The sequence below is a fragment of the Pituophis catenifer genome, unplaced genomic scaffold, assembly GCF_029215685.1.
Source record: "Pituophis catenifer annectens isolate HBS135680 unplaced genomic scaffold, rPitCat1.0.hap2 SCAF_1, whole genome shotgun sequence".
Lineage (NCBI taxonomy): Eukaryota > Metazoa > Chordata > Lepidosauria > Squamata > Colubridae > Pituophis > Pituophis catenifer.
Genome location: NW_027256881.1, coordinates 251,141,038 through 251,160,003, shown reverse-complemented (window position 1 = coordinate 251,160,003; position 18,966 = coordinate 251,141,038). Strand labels below are relative to the sequence as shown.

Below are 18,966 nucleotides of genomic sequence, written 5' to 3'. Positions count from 1 at the left end.
TGCAGTACTGCAGCTACTTCAGCTGACTGCTAGTTTAGCAGATCAGCGGATCAAATCTCACCGGCTCAAGGTTGACTCAGCCTTCCATCCTTTCGAGGTGGGTAAAATTCGGACCCAGATTGTTGGGGGAAATATGCTATTTAGTATACTGTCTTTGGTGTAAGCCGCCCAGAGTCCTCGGAGAGTGGGCGGCATAGAAATATGAATAATAAAATAAATAAATAAATAATAAACATTAAAATCAGAATTAATTTAAAATTTAAAATTATAAAAATAACATCATAAAATTTCAAAAGGTGAAAAATTCCAAGATGGGGAGATCAGCAGTTGCTAATACAGGTGGAGGCCTTCTCATGGGGCCAGCCATACCTACAGTTGTGTAGGCCTCTGTGTCCCCCATGCAACACTGTACAGCCAAATTTTGACCGCTCTGCACAAGGCCATATAAACAGCTGTATATTCTCAGCAACTTACCGGGTTTATAAGTTATTCCTGGGGGGAAAAGAAATCCCTGCTGGGCTGCTGCAGCCGCTGCCAATGTCCGCTGGTCGTGTGGAAAAATTGGGATCATGAGAGGAGGCATATGACCTTGAACCTGCTAAACAGAAGACAATATCTGATCAGAAATTGCACCAATCTTTCTTAACAAATCTCTCATTATCAACAATTGTTGACTAAGTCCCACTGAACCTTTTCGTTATCATAATTTAAGAAGAGAAATGCCATTAGAACCCATGGGATCCAATGTGCTATATTCACCATCCTTTCGGTTCCTTGCTTTGGAAAATACCCATAATTTAAAATTAAAACAACTTGTCTTTCAATTTTGAAAAGGTATTATTTGTCATATGTACCTCATTGTAACATATAAGCCATTTTGTGAATGTAATCATTACCATGGTATCTGATAATAACAGAGTATTTTCTAATATGTTCCACTATTTTAAATTTCATTTGACTTTCATTGACAGAATGAAAAGCAACAATTAAACATTCAAGTAAAAAAAAAAAAAACCTGCGAAAAGTGTTTTATTTTCAGTTTGTTAGACCAGGCATTTGACAATGAGCTAGCAAAAGTAGATGCAAATATTCCTTTGAAAAGTTCAGTTTTAGTTCCTGAAATCTTTAATTCATGGTTTATCACAAAAGAACTAGAATTATTCCAGTTGAATATTTAAGTGGGGGGAGTATTGTGAAAAATGGGAAATCATATTCATAAATAATATAATGATTTTAATTAAAATTACCAGTAACCTCAACCCAAAAGGATCCTTATGGATCAAAATAGGAAGTATAAAAATTACTTTGTAACCAGAAAAGGGTTCATACCTTGCCTTGTTCCAAATGAATGGCAACAAACTCCATTAAAAAGTCAAAATGAACTTCAAGCACTTTTTCTTTAATTCCAAAAAATAAAATAGCCCTGGTAAAAAATCCATATGCTGACCTATGACACTGTTTAAATACTGTCAGATTTTCTTGTCATATCCATGTTCCTCTCCCACTCCCTGATGCAGACCAGAAAGGCTACTGTGTGTATACTTCTAAGAGAGTTAATTTACCAACAACTCTTCTCTGGGGAAAAACCCTAAGATGTAGGTTAATAAAGGTCAAGAAAAAAATATAAACACTTTACAGTATTTTTCAGAATCCATTTCTCAGGAAAATCAACTTATAATAAAAAAAAGTCTTTGTGCAATTACCGCCATAGCAATGGGGCGTGAAAGAAAGTAGCTTTGAGCAGCCATTTCTTTTATTTTAGCTGAGGTAAGCCTGCTTCTGCAGCAGCACGTGTAATATGGTTAAATTGAAGTTGATCCTCCAGTGTCCAGTACCAACATTCAATAATAAGACTATCTTTATTCATTCGTCCTGGGTTTCTGAATAACTAAGAATCAAATATGGTTTTAGTGTTCAATTGTACTAGGAAAACTATAGCTTCTTGTAAGAATGGGATACAGTACTTTTTATAATCACCCTGAGTACTTTCAGCATGGTACTAAATCAGTTGGATGTAGCCTACTTTTGCAACACAAGGTAACTAGATAACATCAAATAAAATATCCATAGAGTTTTTTCTTGAGTCACAGGAAACAAACAAAAGAACCACAAATTTGAGAAGGATGAAAAAGTAGACACCCAAATGCATTGTACATTTTTGAAAGTTACTGAGAAATAAAAGCATGAATCTACTATTCAAATTCATCCTCTCAGAGAGTGTGCCAAGGCACCTACTTAAAAATTAAGATGAGATTATGGGTTGGCGTTTAGCTTTGGAGTATGCCAATTTACCATTAATAAAATCTGGAAAATAAAATAGAGCAAAAAGCAGAGCAGAAGTATCCTTGGGCCATTATGCTACTTATTCCTGCTCTGCATTCCAAAACTATGATACCATAATCCTTGGGGCAACAGGAATTAGTTCTCCTCTCTTGCCAATGTGATACATCATCTGGTGGTCAAGTTTACTAAAAATTTTACTGCATGCTTTCTCTCACAATGTGGGAGAAAGAAGCCCTAAAATAAGAGGGAGGCAAGAAGGAGAAGCAACAAGAACAACAAAGTTAATACGAGACAACACAACACAGTTTATTGAAAAATGTCATCTTTCAAAACAGAATCCTTTCAATAAGGAGAGCTTACATAAAATGATACACATTTGTATGGAACGAATCAAGGTAAAATGAACACAGTAAATGACAGAGATGGCTAGGTAATAGGGACCAAAGACCTCTTGCCCAATCAAAACGCTCAGAGATGCCAAGTCAAGAATCAAAGGAACCTCCCTCAGTTTCAGAACAAACACACTTGCAGGGATGGAGATCCAAACCAGGAATAATGGCAGTCTTTCTGGAGAGACTTCAAGCAAGCTTTGTAGAGGTAGTAAAACCTGATCCAAGAAATCATACCGTACACATTCCTAGGATATTTAATTGCTTCTCTGTTCATTGAATGTTTCTGAAAATCAATGTACCAGCAGATGCCAAAGTGTCTCTTTCCTTGTCAAAAGCCATACATTTTTGCACCAACACCTTTTTCTTTTTGTCTCCTCTGCTAACTTGATGCTGTTGCCTTTTTATTTTTGCCATCTGCCCTGGAGCTTCATTAAAGATACATGAATGGACTAACTGGCCTGATATCTTGTGAGGAACAGGTGCTATTGTTTGTCCCTGAAGACTTGCACTAAAGATCTGACTCTGAATACTTAAGAAAGAGCATCTGCAGCAGTCAGTCAGAGAGCAACTTGGCAAAGACCTTGCAGTGTGCTAATGTACAAACACAGTGACACTCAAGGGGGCTCATTTCTTCTTTCATGAAGATTTAACTATTTTTTTTTCCTTATAAGATTAGAAATATGTACCAAAAACTTCACAATAATCTTTAAAGCCTGTCAGTGAATACCAGGAGCAAAACTATGAAAGGCAAATTTATTTTGCGTGAAATATAGATCTAAATAAAGGCAGCTGTTGAAGACTTTGTGGATTTACACTGAAAATACAAATGAAATAATCACAGGTTTTTCATGTTTGAAAAACCTGTGTTTTTCAAACACAGGTTTTTGAAAATCATGTTTTCATGATTTTATTCCTAATTAATGATTTAGTTCTAAAGTTATGAGTTATGATTAGATGACTATTTTAATTCTTTTTCTCTCTCCCTATATACTTACTATCTACCTATCAATCTAATTTAATATAAAACAGTTGTTGTATGAAAAAAGATGAGTAAGATCATCATCCTATTGAGAATTTAGGTATGAACAGCATTTGTGATGTAAAGATTCATTAAGCAGACCAATGCTTTGAAATTGATTAATATGGACAATATTCTTATATATATATATTAATAACAGTAATAGATAATCATTTGATATGTATGTAGTATATAGTATACACACAGACACACCGAGAGAGAAACAGAAACAAAGAGAGAGAGTATGTAAGAATAGTATTAGTTTTCCCTCTTCTGAACTTTGAATAGGATTTCAATTCAGTGAAGAGGAGACTTGAAATAGATTTACTATTGCAGTTGTCACACAGCTTTATTTTTTTCTCTTTGCTGACTGCCCTACTACAAATTTATTTTGGCCACTACTGTAGTTTGCAATGAGTATATCATATCATCATTAGGAACTGGGAAAATTTTCCACTTAACTATTAGCATTCAGGCAGTGTTAAATGCAGGAGGGAAGAGGAAGACAGAAAAAACAGAATGGTTTCAATTCTTATTAGACTAGACAAACTGTAGCCTGTTTACCATATTTGCTTTCAAATAAACAGGAACCCTTTCCGTGTTATTGCCTTGTCATGTTAGAGTGGTTTGCATTGCTGGCAGAAGCAGCATGCTGGTATTACAAAGCAGAGAAACAGGATTTGTATAGACAATTTTATCTTCCTCAAAGGCCGGTTGTCCACCTGGCAAGACATGAATGATATCTATCCCACTTCAATGATCTAATTTCATAATTAATTTCATATTCATGACATGGTAAGACACTTTGAGATTCAAGTACCTAATAAGTTACTAACATGTACCTAACAGTCTGGTCTAGTGGTTAAGGTATTAGGTTATAAACTCGAAAACCATGAGTTCTAGCCCTGCCTTAGGTACAAAACCTAAGGGTGACCTTGACCAGTCATTCTCTCTCGGTTTCAGGAGGGAGGCAATGATAAGCTACTTCTGAAAATCCTTGCCAAGAAAACTGGGACTTGATATGATTGAATGGAAAAAAAGTTATATAGTATATAATATATAAATATTTAGTATATTTTAGTGTTTTGTATAAACACTTTAGACACACATATATTTTTAGCTTGATGTCTTAATCACTACATCAAAATGCTTCAGTTTTACGTATATATGTGTGTGTGTGATTGTATGTGTGCGTGCGTGTGTGGGTATGGGGTGAAATACTCCTGGTTCGGACCGGATTGCCCGATCCAGTAGTGATGGCGGCGAGTGGTTTGGAGAACCGGTAGCAAACATCCATGCCCCCCCCCCATGCCCAGCTGAGCCGCACGATCATCAGAGGCTTTTTTTTTTTAACTTTTAAAAGCATTTTTTCTACAACCTCATCGGCTGAAAAAATGCTTTTAAAAGTAAAAGTAAAAAAAAAAAAAAGTTGGCCATGCCCACCCAGTCACATTACCCCCACTACCAAGCCACGCCCACAGAACAGGTAATAATAAATTTTACATTTCACCACTCACTAGTTTCTGGGCTTTATTTTTTTTTTCTTTCTTTCTGGCAGCCAGCAGACCCTTTGCTGCCCATTGGGATATAGTAATATATAGTACAGTATATAGTACTGTATATAGTACTGTACTATAGTTACTGTATAGTTACTGTATAGTTACTGTATATAGTAATATATGTACAGTATATAATCTTATTTAATATCCTATATAATATTTTAAGTTCTATATTCTATTATATTCTCTGTATGCTCCCTTGTAGCAAGGTTTATTAAGAATTTTTCTAAGTTTATTTCAGCACTTAATATGAATAATTATGTGAGTACTTTGTTTAGAAATTATGTATTGGCAGTATTCAATAAAATAAATTATTTTCCTTAAATTATTTTTTTTTTACTTCCACTAACCTTATCATTTGTTTGAAACAAGGCAGTGAACAAGTCATATATGCATGGAAAACATCCTGTATAATTAAATACAATCAAAAACATTCATAATGAATTATGCATATATCAATAATGATTGTTAAAAAACATATTTTATAACTGTAGAAAAAGTTATGTGAATATTTAACAATAAATTAGTTTCATTCTGCAGTCCAATTAGGTTCTCTTTCCTTAATGTTTGCTCTTCCTGAGAGTCATTCCGACTATAATTTGAAAAGGATGTATAAAAATAAATGTAATGAGTGTAGTGGTGTTCACTATGTTCATATTGATTCACAATAAATTTATAATAAATATGAATACAGTGAACACTTTCATATTTATTTATTAATTCTATCACTGTATAAATGTAATAGTTTGCTTGTTTTGTGAGTTATTTTATCTATATATTGAATTATATAGTACCTGGGCATCACAAGACTAGAACATGATTAATTAAATTAAAAGTTTGCTTTCAAGAAACAGTCACTAGAAGGAAAAGAGAATGCTCAGCTATAAAATAAAATTAATAAAACATGTTATGCAAAAGTGAATTTATGGTTCATTTGGAATTGGAGATCTAACACCTTCTCAGTCCATACAAATGCATAATCTTGTCAATTAAATATTATTGTTAAGGTCTAGTATGTTAAAATCACTTTAAAGTGCAACTAAGGAAATTTCATGTGTATTTATTACTCCATCTGGGTCTATTAGTGGACGTTTCATTCAGATTCGTGTTGTAAAATCTGCATAAACTCAGCATATCTTTATCCCCATGTGCGCATTTGTTTGGTTAAAGGATAACAGCAAATTTCACTTACTACAACTTCTGGGGAAAAAAAACAAGAGAGCTATAAGAGTTCTACTTTTTAATCAGATCCAAATAGTTTATGACTATAGGAGTGACAACTTGTCTATTTATGCAAATTATCACAGCTAGTGGTCACTCTGCCACGACAGAAGACAGAACTAGTCAATTAATTCAGACATTCTGCAAAGCTAGTGAAGATGTACGTTTCTTATTTCCACTGTGACTTATTTTCTCCAAAATAAGCAAAAAATAAGCAAAAACACTTTCAACGATGAGGTTACAAATAGATTAGTTCTTCTACATGATAATAGTATCTATTTGCATAATGCTTTGGGTAGCATTGAACCATTCAATTAATATTATTTGCCACCCAAAAACCTAATCATGTATTTAGGCACATGATATACTTAGTTTTTAAGTTAGGTTTTAAACATTGATTTTGATTCTATATTCATTTAGAATAAAAAACATTATATTTTATGGTACTTTATATAATTTTATATGTAGTGTGCTTTTCTGAAAACTTTGTTGTAATTCCTACCAAAGCAAAAAATAGAAATTGGAAAGGAAATTGATTTTATTTTTTAAACATATAGGAAAAATTTCTTCATTTATAAATATTTTTTTTTTCCTGTTCAACTGGTCTGATTCTCAGAGACTGTCTGGACAAGTCCCTTCTGGTTTTTTGGCAAGATTTTTCATTTTTTTCCTCCTCCCCAATAAAGCTAAAGCTATATTTATTTAATAAATATAAAACTATAATTTAGTCAGTCTAGTCTAGGTGCTCCTTTTTTTAATGGAGGAGACACATTGGCAGGAGCTTTTCCCTTTGCTGCAAATACAGGAGAATAAAAGATAAAAACTAAGTATCATCTAGTCTCCCTTTGGCACAGCCCTGATGCAAGTCTTTTTGAAAAGGGAGATGAACTGAGCTTTAGAGCTGTAGGTTTGCTTAAAATAACAATAAATTAGCAATGGCTTTGAGAGCATCCCACACACGTTCTGTGGGGACAATAAATTTATTAGGCTAATCTCAGTTACATGGAATCATTACCATTTTTTAGTTTAAAGAAATTATCAGACAAATTGGTAAAGGAGGCAAGGGGAAGAGGGGGAAAAATGGCTAATCTTGGAGATACATATATCAAGTTCCATTGCTGGATGGACTGAAAACTTTTAGGGATGCAAATTTAGTCTTGAAAATATATAGATTGGCATTTTTCCCCCTCTATTCAATCAGATCTGATTCTTCCCTGCACTTTTCTTGGCAAGGTTTTTTCAGAATTGGTTTGCCATTACCTTCTTCTTAGGGCTGAGAAAGAATGACTGCCCCAAGATCAGTCAGCTGGCTTTCTGCCTAAGGAGGGACTAGAAATCATGGTCTCTGGATTTATAGCTTGATGCCTTAACCACTACACCAAACTGGCTCTAGTAAGTAACAGATACGTTTGTAATAATAAAAATAAATATTTCAGTCCCAAGTAGTCTTTTAACAACAACTATAATGAATGTCTGTAAGAAAGAATACCTCTATATTCCATATTCCATAATCTATCATTTGATATTCAAGCAGATACAGCTATATGTTACTGGACTGGTGTATCACCTGCATCTTCCCATCTTATAGACAATACGGAACAGATAAAAGACACCGATCCTAACCTTATCTCAATATCACTTTCTGGGCCCTTGAACGTTAGAAAAAACAGCATGATATTTACATTGCTAACTTAATTCTTTTAATTCTTTCTGATAAACATTATTAGACAGTTTAGGGTGTCAAGCCATATTGGAGTAGCAAACTACTATAGGTAATTCTTGACTTACAATCACAGTTGAGCCCAACATTTCCATTGCTAAGCAAGGCAGTTGTTGTGTCCCATTTTTTTTGCTACAGTTGTTAAGCAAATCACTATTGTTGTTAAGTGAATCATATAGTTAAGTGAATCTGGCTTTACTTGACTTTACTTTGTTGGAAGCTGGCTGGGAAGGTCAGCTTACAAATGGAGATCACATGACCCCCAGACAGTCATAAATACATACCAGTTACAAGCGCCTGAATTTTGTCATGTGACCATGGGGGTGCTGCAATATTTGTAAGTGTGAAAAATGGTGATCAGTCACTTTTTTCAGTGCCATTGTAGGTTCAAATGGTCACGAAATAAATCAAGGACTATCTGTATACTATGTGGATAACATTTATACCACTTAAATACGTTAAAATTATTTTCTGGAATCAATTGTAATCTATAGCTAAATAACTATACTTAAGAAGATGCATGAATACACTTTCTTCCCCTAAATCCACACTGAATGATTGCTGGAAATCCTGACATGCCTCCCAATCCAACTCTGAACTGACAGACATAAAGGACTACACATACTTCAGCGCAGAATGGCAAAGGTATAGAAATATGATGATTTATCCAAATGAGCCTAAATTCTAGGGCAGGCATTCAAGTTATTGCAGAAAGGGAGCAAAGCACCAATAAGCAAGAAACTAAATTTATAGCTGGTTTGTATATCAGGAAAGAGCATAGAATGACTCATGACCAATCTATTCAGTATTATTCCATTCTCTTCCATTGTAATGGTTCTTAGAGCAACACAAACTGAATATGGATTAGAAGGAAGTTGCATCTCAATCTTCCACTATTTTTTTCATTTTGAATAAAAAAACCTTTATAATTGCCTATATATATTGAAGTGTGACAGCACAATCCTTTCCATGCCACATCATCATCCCATTAGTTGAAACAGTGTAAGCTGTCCAGTTACTTATAGTCTTATTTTTTCCTGCATAATATTGCCAAAATGGAAGAGTATGACAACGGAATCTGTGATATTCCAAGAGTTATTTATGGCTGTTTAAATAAAGACTTCAATGACACTCCTACAGTTGTGCTTATGCTGCCCTGTTCATTGCTCAGAGTTGTTGAGAGTATCCTGAGAGTTTCACTTCAGAATCAGAGCGCAGTATTGTGTTCTTCCACTGGCTTGCCAAAAACTTAAGAAAAGCTTTCATTCCCATGCATCTGTATTCTGACTGTAGTTCCTGTGACAAAATAGCTGCATCTACATAGAATTGTCAGTAACAATGAACTTTTGTCCAGCTGTGACTACTACAGCCAGCCTTTATCTGCTCAGGAAATGCCTGTTTTAACTGACAGGTAGAAGATTAAATCTACAGCTGCTGAAACACAATCTCCACTGTTAGATAGGTTTTCACTGAATAGCACTACAAACACATAATTTGTTTATGTTGTACCAGCAATCTTTGACAAAGCAGAATGTCTAGCGGAGACAAATGTGGTTAAACCTATTTATTGTATTATTTCTGCTACAGAGAGCAAGCTCTTAAAACACAGCAACTAGTCAAGGCACAAAGCTCTAGCTGCCTAAAGAAAACAAGAATAGATGACTTCTTGTTATACTACCGCCCTTAAACAGTATGGCATGCTCCCTCCTGGAAAATATACCCTGGAATATTTTTTTTTAAGCACAAGGTTCAATGATACTTATGTTTGCAGCCTGTGAGGTTTATTTCTGTTAAGTCAATAGAAAAGGTTAACCGTTTTCTTCATAACTGGCAATTTAAAAAGTCAAGATCACTTTATTCATGACTGTAAAGATATAAATCCATCTTAACAAAACTTTATATTTGTTCATCCTGATTTGAATACCTGAAAATACAGTAAATACTTTCCAAACTCAGTGCTCCAAAGATAACTTCATAAAACAGGCTTCTGCTAGGAAGAGAATCAGCCTATGTTCACTACCACAGCACAGGTTTATCCAACAGCTAGTTTCCTTTCACGGTTTGTTGCTCTTAGGAGAATCTGACAATAAAGTTTAATTCTTAAAAGCTGCCTCAGAAGGTGGCTAGTCTATTATCTAAATGCCATCCAAATTAATGTACTTCTAGGGGCAAAGTTCAAGATGGTTTTTTAAAGCATCATTAAAAAAATTACTCAGATAAACAAAAGGCATTAATTTTAATGAAAACTAGTTAGTAAACTCCTTACTCCACATCCTACATTGCTGTGATTCCCTATCATCCGTTTGTAATGGAGATATTGCCTGAAATATTTAGGCACAGAGCAATGAACTTTTATTAATAATATACTTTTCCTTTAGAAATGCTAAAATAAATCAAGTTGACTATTACACTTGAGAGCATTGTACGATCTAATAGCAAACTCCGCAGCTAAGTCCTGCCATGGCAGTGACCAAACCAAGCACCAATGAGAAAGAAGAGAAAAACATTCATGTTCCTGGAAAAAGTTTGCAGAAAAATAAAAGTATTTTTTAATGCCTCTTAAAAGCCTACTGCCCACTCCACCCCCTCAAGTAAGCCAATGAAAACTGTGCCAGCTCATTCAGTAGCCACAAACAGGACTCTAAGCCTGAAGGCAGAAATGTGGGGGGGAACAGAGTGAGGAATATCATAGAATGGCTCGGTCTAACTGTGGATAGAAGAAGGAACAGCATGAATAGTCCTTCCAAGAGAGACAATTTCGCTTACCATGTCTTCTATGGATGGGGCTTTCAAAACTTTTTCAGGCAGCAGAACAAACACCCGATGTAGAGAGGTGGGGCTTTTGAATATCAGCTGACAGGCCCCACCTTTAATGCTATACTTCAAAAAATTGCTATGGATGCTTCTGAAGAGTAGTAAATAGATGATTGAGTGCATTTGAGATATGTTTGGGGAAAAGAGTGTCTCCCAAGCACTTTGCAGAGTTTCTTTCTTTCTTTCTTTCTTTCTTTCTTTCTTTCTTTCTTTCTTTCTTTCTTTCTTTCTTTCTTTCTTTCTTTCTTTTCTTTTCTTTTCTTTTCTTTTCTTTTCTTTTTTTTTTGGCAAGGACTTTGAGGGCAAAAGAAAACTCCAAAAAAAAAACCCAACTGGAATGCATTCAGCTATTTGCTGCTGCTCAACATTGCTTTTCAGGAATATCCACAGCAGTTTTTCTAACAGCCTACAGAGGAAAAAAGTCTCCACAAGGAACTAAGGCTGGCATACCATAATATACTATGTGCAAGGGAAGCCATTCCACATGGAGCTGTCATGCTAGTAAGCATTTAGTTTTGTAGTCAGAGGCAACTCTCACATGCATCTTCATTACATACAAACAACACTAAAAGCTATAAAACTGTCAGGAAGACTCAGCTTTGGAGAGAGCTATCAGAGTTATTGTGAAGGTCTCAATGAACTTTTCAGAGATTCGGCCACACTATTGCTTTACTTACACTCTTTAAATTTTCTCTACATTGTTTTCTCTGTACAAGAATAAAACCCATTTCATCAAACTATTGGAATTTATGGGCACGTGCATTTACAAGGTACACAATCATACTTCTTCTCTTTGAATTATGAAAAAAACTCATATAAATGTATTCCAAATAATTGCACAATAATATTGAAAAATAACTTAGCAAACAAATAATTTACTCGCAAAAGACCAGTGCATAAATTAAAAACAGGAAATAGGGAAAAGCAAGCGAAATAAGGCAAGTCCTTGACTTACAACCATTCATTTAGCAAAGATTCAAAGTTACAACGCCACTGGTCCTTGCACTTAACAACCATCGTAGCATGCCCGGATCAAAATTTGGGCACTTGATCACTGGCATATATGTACAACTCTTGTAATATCCCAGTGTCATGTGACTGACATTCATGACTTTTCCAGTTGGTTTCCAATAGACGAAGTCAATGGGGGAAAGCTGGGTTTGCTTACAAGCTAGGTGAGTCACTTAACAACCATGGCAAAAAAAGGTCATAAAATCAGGCACAGCTCACTTAACATCAGCCTTGCTTAACAACAAAAATTCTGGTATCAATTGTGGTACTACGTCAAGGACTACATGTACCTGAACTTTTCTTCAAACTGCTTTCTCCCAAATTACCCATGGCCCTGACTTACACTATACACTCCCCGTTTATTTATTCTTTAAGCAAATGATCTTATTTGTAATATTCACCATTGGATTTGAAAGTGAATACAAATCTGCCAGTCATATCACAGCAAGTGGCATAAACATTTTTTTAAGTGAGCAATAAAAGGGCTGAATCCCTGGGCAATCTCTCAAATAGATTGAATAAGGAAGGAAATCCATAATGGAAATTCAGAACAATGTCTGAGACCAGCTTCATTATGTAAGATATATTAGAATATATTTGAATATTCAGATTCAAATCCTATGTCTATCACATTGATTGTGGGATTCAGCTAACAATCAACACTAGTCTTGGAAACTTATTATACAAAAGAATATTTTTGGTCATTATTAATTTTACTGTTGAATAAATTTCATTGCTGTGCTCAGCTAGTTAAAATGTATTTTGTTCACCTTGGGGCACAGCACTAGCCTTTATATTTGCTTTTACTGACTTTTTCCTCATTTTTAAAAATCAATTTAAACTTAGAAGTTAATCACAGCTCTGAGGTTAAAAAGATCTGCAGAAATAGCTGTCTATTCTGCTTCTTCACCAATAAGAGAATCAGGAGAGATAGAATCAGTGGACTGAGCTATCCAGTTATACATTCTAGATCTAGTTCTTAGTTCTTTAGACTAGAAGGGGAGAAAATTAAATAGGGATGATGAAATTCCAGGCTCCACGATATTTTAAAAATCTATTTCATTGTCTTTTTAGTAAGGTAAATATGAACAAGTTCCAATGGTGATGCTTAAGGAATCTCTTGTAGAAGGTAAAAAATGATAACACAAAAGCCAGACTGTGTGCTCTGTTCTCCACCACACCTTGACTCTATACATATATAACCCCTTAGGTTAGCTCATCCAATAGTGCCAATGCAATGCAAATAGTTTAAGAAATACAGGTAGTCCTTGACTTATGACCACAATTGAGCCCAAAATTTCTGTTGCAAAGCGAGAAAATTGTAAGGTGAATTTTGCCCCCATTGTTTGACCTTGCTTGCCAAAGTTGTTAAGTGAATCACTGCAGTTCTAAAGTTAGTAACACAGCTGTACGTGAATCTAGCTTCCCCATTGACTTTGCTTGTCAAAAGATCGCAAAAGTTTATCACATGACCCCAGAATACTACAACCATCATAAATATGAACCAATTGCCAAACCTCCAAATGTTGATATGACCACAGGGATGCTGCAATGGTCCTAAATGTGAAAAACAGGCACAAGTTACTTTTTTCAGTGATGTTATAACTTCGAACAGTCACGAAATGAACCATCATAAATGGGGGACTATCTGTAGTAGAAGTGGTAAAAGACTTTATTTTGTCGGTCTGCAAAATCCACAGGGATTATGACTGCAATCATGAAAAAAGAGGCATTTGCTTTCTGGGGAAAGTATATCCAGACAAAATATTTAAGTCTAAAGACATTGCATTGCCAACAAAGTTATGTATTGTCATACCAATAAAAATATATGATTGTAAAAACCAAAACAAAAATCAATGCCTTTGAACTGTGTTACTAGATAAAGTTGTTGATAGTAACTTTGTCAGCAACAGGAACGTATAATTAAATATTAGATGGAATAAAATCAGGCAGATTTCCAGAAGCATTAATGCTAAAGCTTATATATTTTGGACACATAAAGCAGAAGCAATAATCTTTGTAGAAGAATATTTTTGCGAAACATTTTTGAGGAGTAAAAAAACCCCAAAGGCAGTAGAAAAAGAGATGGCTAGATACTATCCTGCAGGGGTGGGTTCTACTTACGTTTACTACCGGTTTGCAACGGGGCCACATGCACGTGCTTCTACGCATGCACAGAAGCTTCCTGATGACATTGGGGTCGGTGGGCGGAGCCTCCCGCCGGTTTTAACTGGGGGCAACCCACCACTGCTGTGCTGATATTATAAGCATGAAACTTTAAAAATAAAAAACTCAAATAAGCAGAATCCTGGTGAATTGTGGTATGTTAGGTCACGAAGAGTCAGAAGCAACTGCATGACTGAACATATTCTCAACATTAAATTATTTAATATCAGTATTAAATAACATAAATATTTGTGGAAGGAATACAAGGGAGTCCCGCAACAGAGGGAAATAGGCTAAAACACCGAACTTTGTCTTTTCTGACTAAGACAAAGCTGTGAAGATGCACTGTGATCTCATTTAGCCTCTTACTGAACTCCCTACTGAAAGATTTGTTACAGCTTTCATTTATCCAACGTTAGCTTGCGCATCCGTTCAGGATTTCTACTTCTTCCTTTACTGCATGTCAGGTGTCGCAGCTTTTTTCAAAGCTACTGATATATCCATCTGTATCATCTCTGTCCATCTGCTTGCTCACCTGCCTATCACACATCCAATAAAATAGGAATGTGCAAAACTCATAATTTTGGTTATCCAGTTTCCGGGACGCCTCAAAATACTCCCAGTACAGTGGATTTATTCCTAGAATCCCTGGAATAACATGATCTATGAGGAGATTCACATAGAGGGAAAATATTAGAATTTAGCAAAATATTCCATTTCTGATTCAGCCAGTGAGCCCCTCCCTGCAATAGTATCTTTTCAAAACATTCACTGTGTTCATGAGTGCATGAAAAAAAAAAAAGAATGGTGGCATTCTCAATGGTAAAAATAATAATAATGGGAAAGAAGATTTTTAACAAAACAATAATTGTTTTCTATAAATCTAGTGGGATGCAAAGAACAAAGAGCAATGTAAATCAAATCCATTTTACTGCCTGACTTTTCAGAGCATATTTCTATTTTGACAATTTTTTTCTTGGCAAATTTCTAATCTATACAAATGTGATTTAGAAGCAAAGCAATCAAGAAATTGGTAACAGAAGTCACTTTTTTTTTTACAGTAAAAGACTTTTGAGTGGCAATTGTTTGGTCAAATGACTAGACAAAGCAGATCCCTCGCCCCCCAAAGGCACACACAAAAACACAAAAATGGGCTGTTTTCTAAAAATGAACAAGACAACCAAAGTTCTTAGTTTTTCTTTTGTTAAGAACAATAAGATTGGGACTCTGAAAATACTGTTTCTTTGCTGCATTTCTTAAGAATGCTGCAAATTTCACATGTCAAGCAGTCATTCTGAGAAATGTCACAAAAAACAGTTTCTCTAAAGCAGACGTAGGTTTCAGCAGGTTCTGAACAGTTCTGGAGGACCGGTAGCGGAAATTTTGAGTAGTTCGGAGAACCAGTAGTAAAAATTCTGACTGGCCCCGCCCCCCATCTATTCTCTGCCTCCCGAGTCCCAGCTGATTGGGAGGAAATGGAGATTTTGCAGTAACCTTCCCCTGCATATATACCATATCCTATGGTATATAAATGCTAAGTGTTTACGAAGGAATTTTTCTTCACCCACCAAGCCACACCCACAGAACCGGTAGTAAAAAAAATTGAAACCCACCACCGCTCTAAAGTATTTAATGCTGTTACTGGTGCGAAGACATTTTTTTAAAAAATAATTAGCTTTGATTCTTCCATCCATTTTCCAAAATAAATAGGAGTTTTAAAAGATATAGGGAAAGACTAACAGAAACGGGAAGGCATCTTTGCTAGAAAGACATGGCAGTGAAATTACAAAATTCCTTTCTGCACAGGCCCTGAATAATTTTTTTTACAGCCCTAAATAGAAGAGCTTCTTCTGTTTATATGTGGAAGTGAGATTTATGGAGAGCTGCTGAATAAAAAGGGCTGGGGAATAACACTACCATCATTTCCTATTCTGCTTCCAAATACAGTATCCTTTCAATCTTCATGAGCAGATTTTCAGGATTCCCTGTGGAAATAATTTCTCCCCTTTCACCTGTAAATACTTCCAGTGCAAACGTGTTTGTTTACCTTATAGGTAGTCCTCAATTTACAACTATTCCTTAGCAACTGAAGTTACAACAGAACTGAAATCTGTGATTAATACTGGGTCCTCGCACTTATGACCATTGTAGGATTCCCCACAGTCACGTGATGAGAATTCAAGCACTCGTCAACTGGCATATATTTACAACGGTTGCAGCACCCCGAGATCATGCCAGCGCCATCTGCAACCTTCCCAGCCAGCTTCCAACAAAGTATGGGAAAGCCAGATTTCTTTAATGGCTGAATGACTCGCTTAAAAACTGCAGTGATTCATTTAACAACCACAGCAGAAATGTCATAAAATCAGCTGTGACTCACTTAATAACCAACTTGCTTAGCAATAGAACTTTTGGTCCCACCTATAGTCATAAATTGAGTATTATCTGTACTGAATTATTTTTAATAACAAGGTCAAATATCTTTATAGGAACATATGCAATATATCAGTTAGGAAAAAGAAGAAGGATATGGCAACTACTACAACCTTATCAGTATTCCACAGTCATTTCTAATCGCATCCTTGTAACTTGTTTGCATAGATTGCATCTCCTAGACTTTAATCACACTAATTATATACCTTTGTAAAATCTAGCTCTGGCTTAATTTGGATCAGGGGTGGGTTCTACTCACCTTTACTACCGGTTCGCAATGGGATCGCATGCGCTAGCTCGCTTCGCTCACGCGCCTTGCTCTTGCACATCGCAGAAACTTCTGCGCATGCACAGATCTCCAATAATGACATCTGGGGCGGTGGGCAGGGCCTCCCGCCAGTTTTACTACTGGTTCTTGCGAACCGGTCCAAACCGGGGGCAACCCACCACTGACTTGGATCCTATGGTATATAAATGCTGTGTTTACAAAGGAATTTTTCTTCATACTTACTTCCTCCCTGCTTAGGATTCAAGCCAATATCTTCATGCCAGCTTTCACTGTTGTACTAACAATAACATAAAGACATGGCCCATTCAAAAGCAAAAGAAAATTCTATGTTGTTTTGAACATTTTAATTTCTAAATATTTTAAATAATTGAATGGGCTTACTTATAAAATCAGGGATGGAAATATTATAGTATAATATCATATTTTTGTGGTAGACATTCAAAAATTTAGTACTTTTTGCACATACACTTGACAAGCATAGAAAAGTTAACATATCACCAAGAATTTTAGGAATGCTACCATGGACCATGCTAATAAACAATACACTATTAAATTAGCAAGTCATCTATATAATCTTAACAATAACATCTAGAATTGTCTCTAAAGCTAGACCCATGCTAGCTTTATAGACTTCTAAAACTTCTAGGCAAATTTCCAATATTTGAAGCCCGTAATTTAAAAAAAAAAAATTAAAAGATTGCAATATGCGAAAACAAAATAAGGCATATGTGCAAGAACCCAATCCCATACAAATTCCATGTAATATACAATTTGATCCTTGTTTAACATTGAAAATTCAAATGCCTAAACTTAATGTCACCTTGAAGGTTGAGGCCTACTAAATAGCCCTTGTGTCCCTCCCACCCATCCTATACACTTGAGATCATCTCCTCTGATCTCAAGTGTATAGCAATCAAGGAGCCATAGCAGAAGGATCACTATCAGCGATTATAAAAACAAAGCTATGTAATTATTTTATTTGCACTAATAAACTGTATCTGTAAAATATACAATGTTTAATACTTCTGAATGGCAAAGACAAAGTCAAAAAGGTGCATTATATTATAGACTGAGCCAGAAGAAATCCTGATAAGGCCCTGGGGTTAGTGAGCTAGTGGGCCTTCATACTATCACTAAGTACATACTACCATGTACAATTCATTAAAAAAATATGAGCTAATTACTATTTCTAAATCTATTCTACCTCCCCATAATGCTGTGAGGATAAAATAATAGACTTCTCTCTCTTAGAAGTAAAATATACAAATATAATAACAAAGTGTTATGCTTTGCTTTTTTAAAAAAAGAATTAAATACAGTATATCTGGGGGAAAAACATGTTTTTACTGCACTATTCAAGTTAGGTTTCTCTTATATTAAAATAACCAGCTGTGTAATTAATTTTCCCTTCCATTGTACACACACTTCCACGAATGTGCAGTAGAAATAGATGCATCTACTAATTCACTTGGATGTCTGCTGGCATCTTTGCCTACTCAGAGAATCAGCAGCTATCAGGTTTCCTATACCACACAGTAGGTAGGTCAAATTCAGACAGGGAAGAGGGCTGGAAATCTGCCCATGTTCTGCAAATGGATGGGGCTAAAAGACATAGGAGGAGAAAGGAAGAGAAAATGTAAAAGGGCAGATTTTTTTTAAAAAAATAAGCAAATTGTCTCAGTGGCAGAAGAAAATTGATGCTGGTGTTGTCGGTGGTCAGAACAGAACAGAACAGCTATTTCAACAACTGAGCATGTCTGTTATGGCTCTGTAGACTGGTTTTCTGATGAAGAGGACGAAAAAGTAGACTCAGGGTCTTCTAGGGATAATAGTGCTGGAGGTTTAAGCCAATGATTTCTCTATGACTGAGACATATTCAGCAAGATCCCAGGACTGCATGCCTGCACCTTCATATGGCATTTCAGAGATTGAGATTCATCTACTTAGTTCCAAACAGAGGCATGCGTTAATAATACAACAGCAGAAGGCTGAGTTCCACAAGTCAGGTGGATTCTAATGAGCAAGGTCCCTTAGCTGTATATTTGTTCAGCTTGGCTTAT

At 35.5% G+C, this 18,966-nt stretch overlaps 1 protein-coding gene across 13 annotated transcripts in view; it reads right to left on the bottom strand.

Annotated features, from left to right (window-relative positions):
- SOX6 (SRY-box transcription factor 6) overlaps positions 1-18,966 on the bottom strand; it is a 498,819-nt gene that overhangs the window by 112,062 nt on the left and 367,791 nt on the right. For 10 of the 13 annotated variants that reach the window (XM_070933721.1, XM_070933755.1, XM_070933739.1 and 7 more), the window contains one exon: positions 475-598. In XM_070933721.1, coding sequence (XP_070789822.1) covers positions 475-598 — 124 coding nt within the window. The remainder of the gene's footprint in view (positions 1-474; positions 599-18,966) is intronic. The other 3 variants (XM_070933764.1, XM_070933789.1, XM_070933805.1) reach the window with 1 other exon arrangement.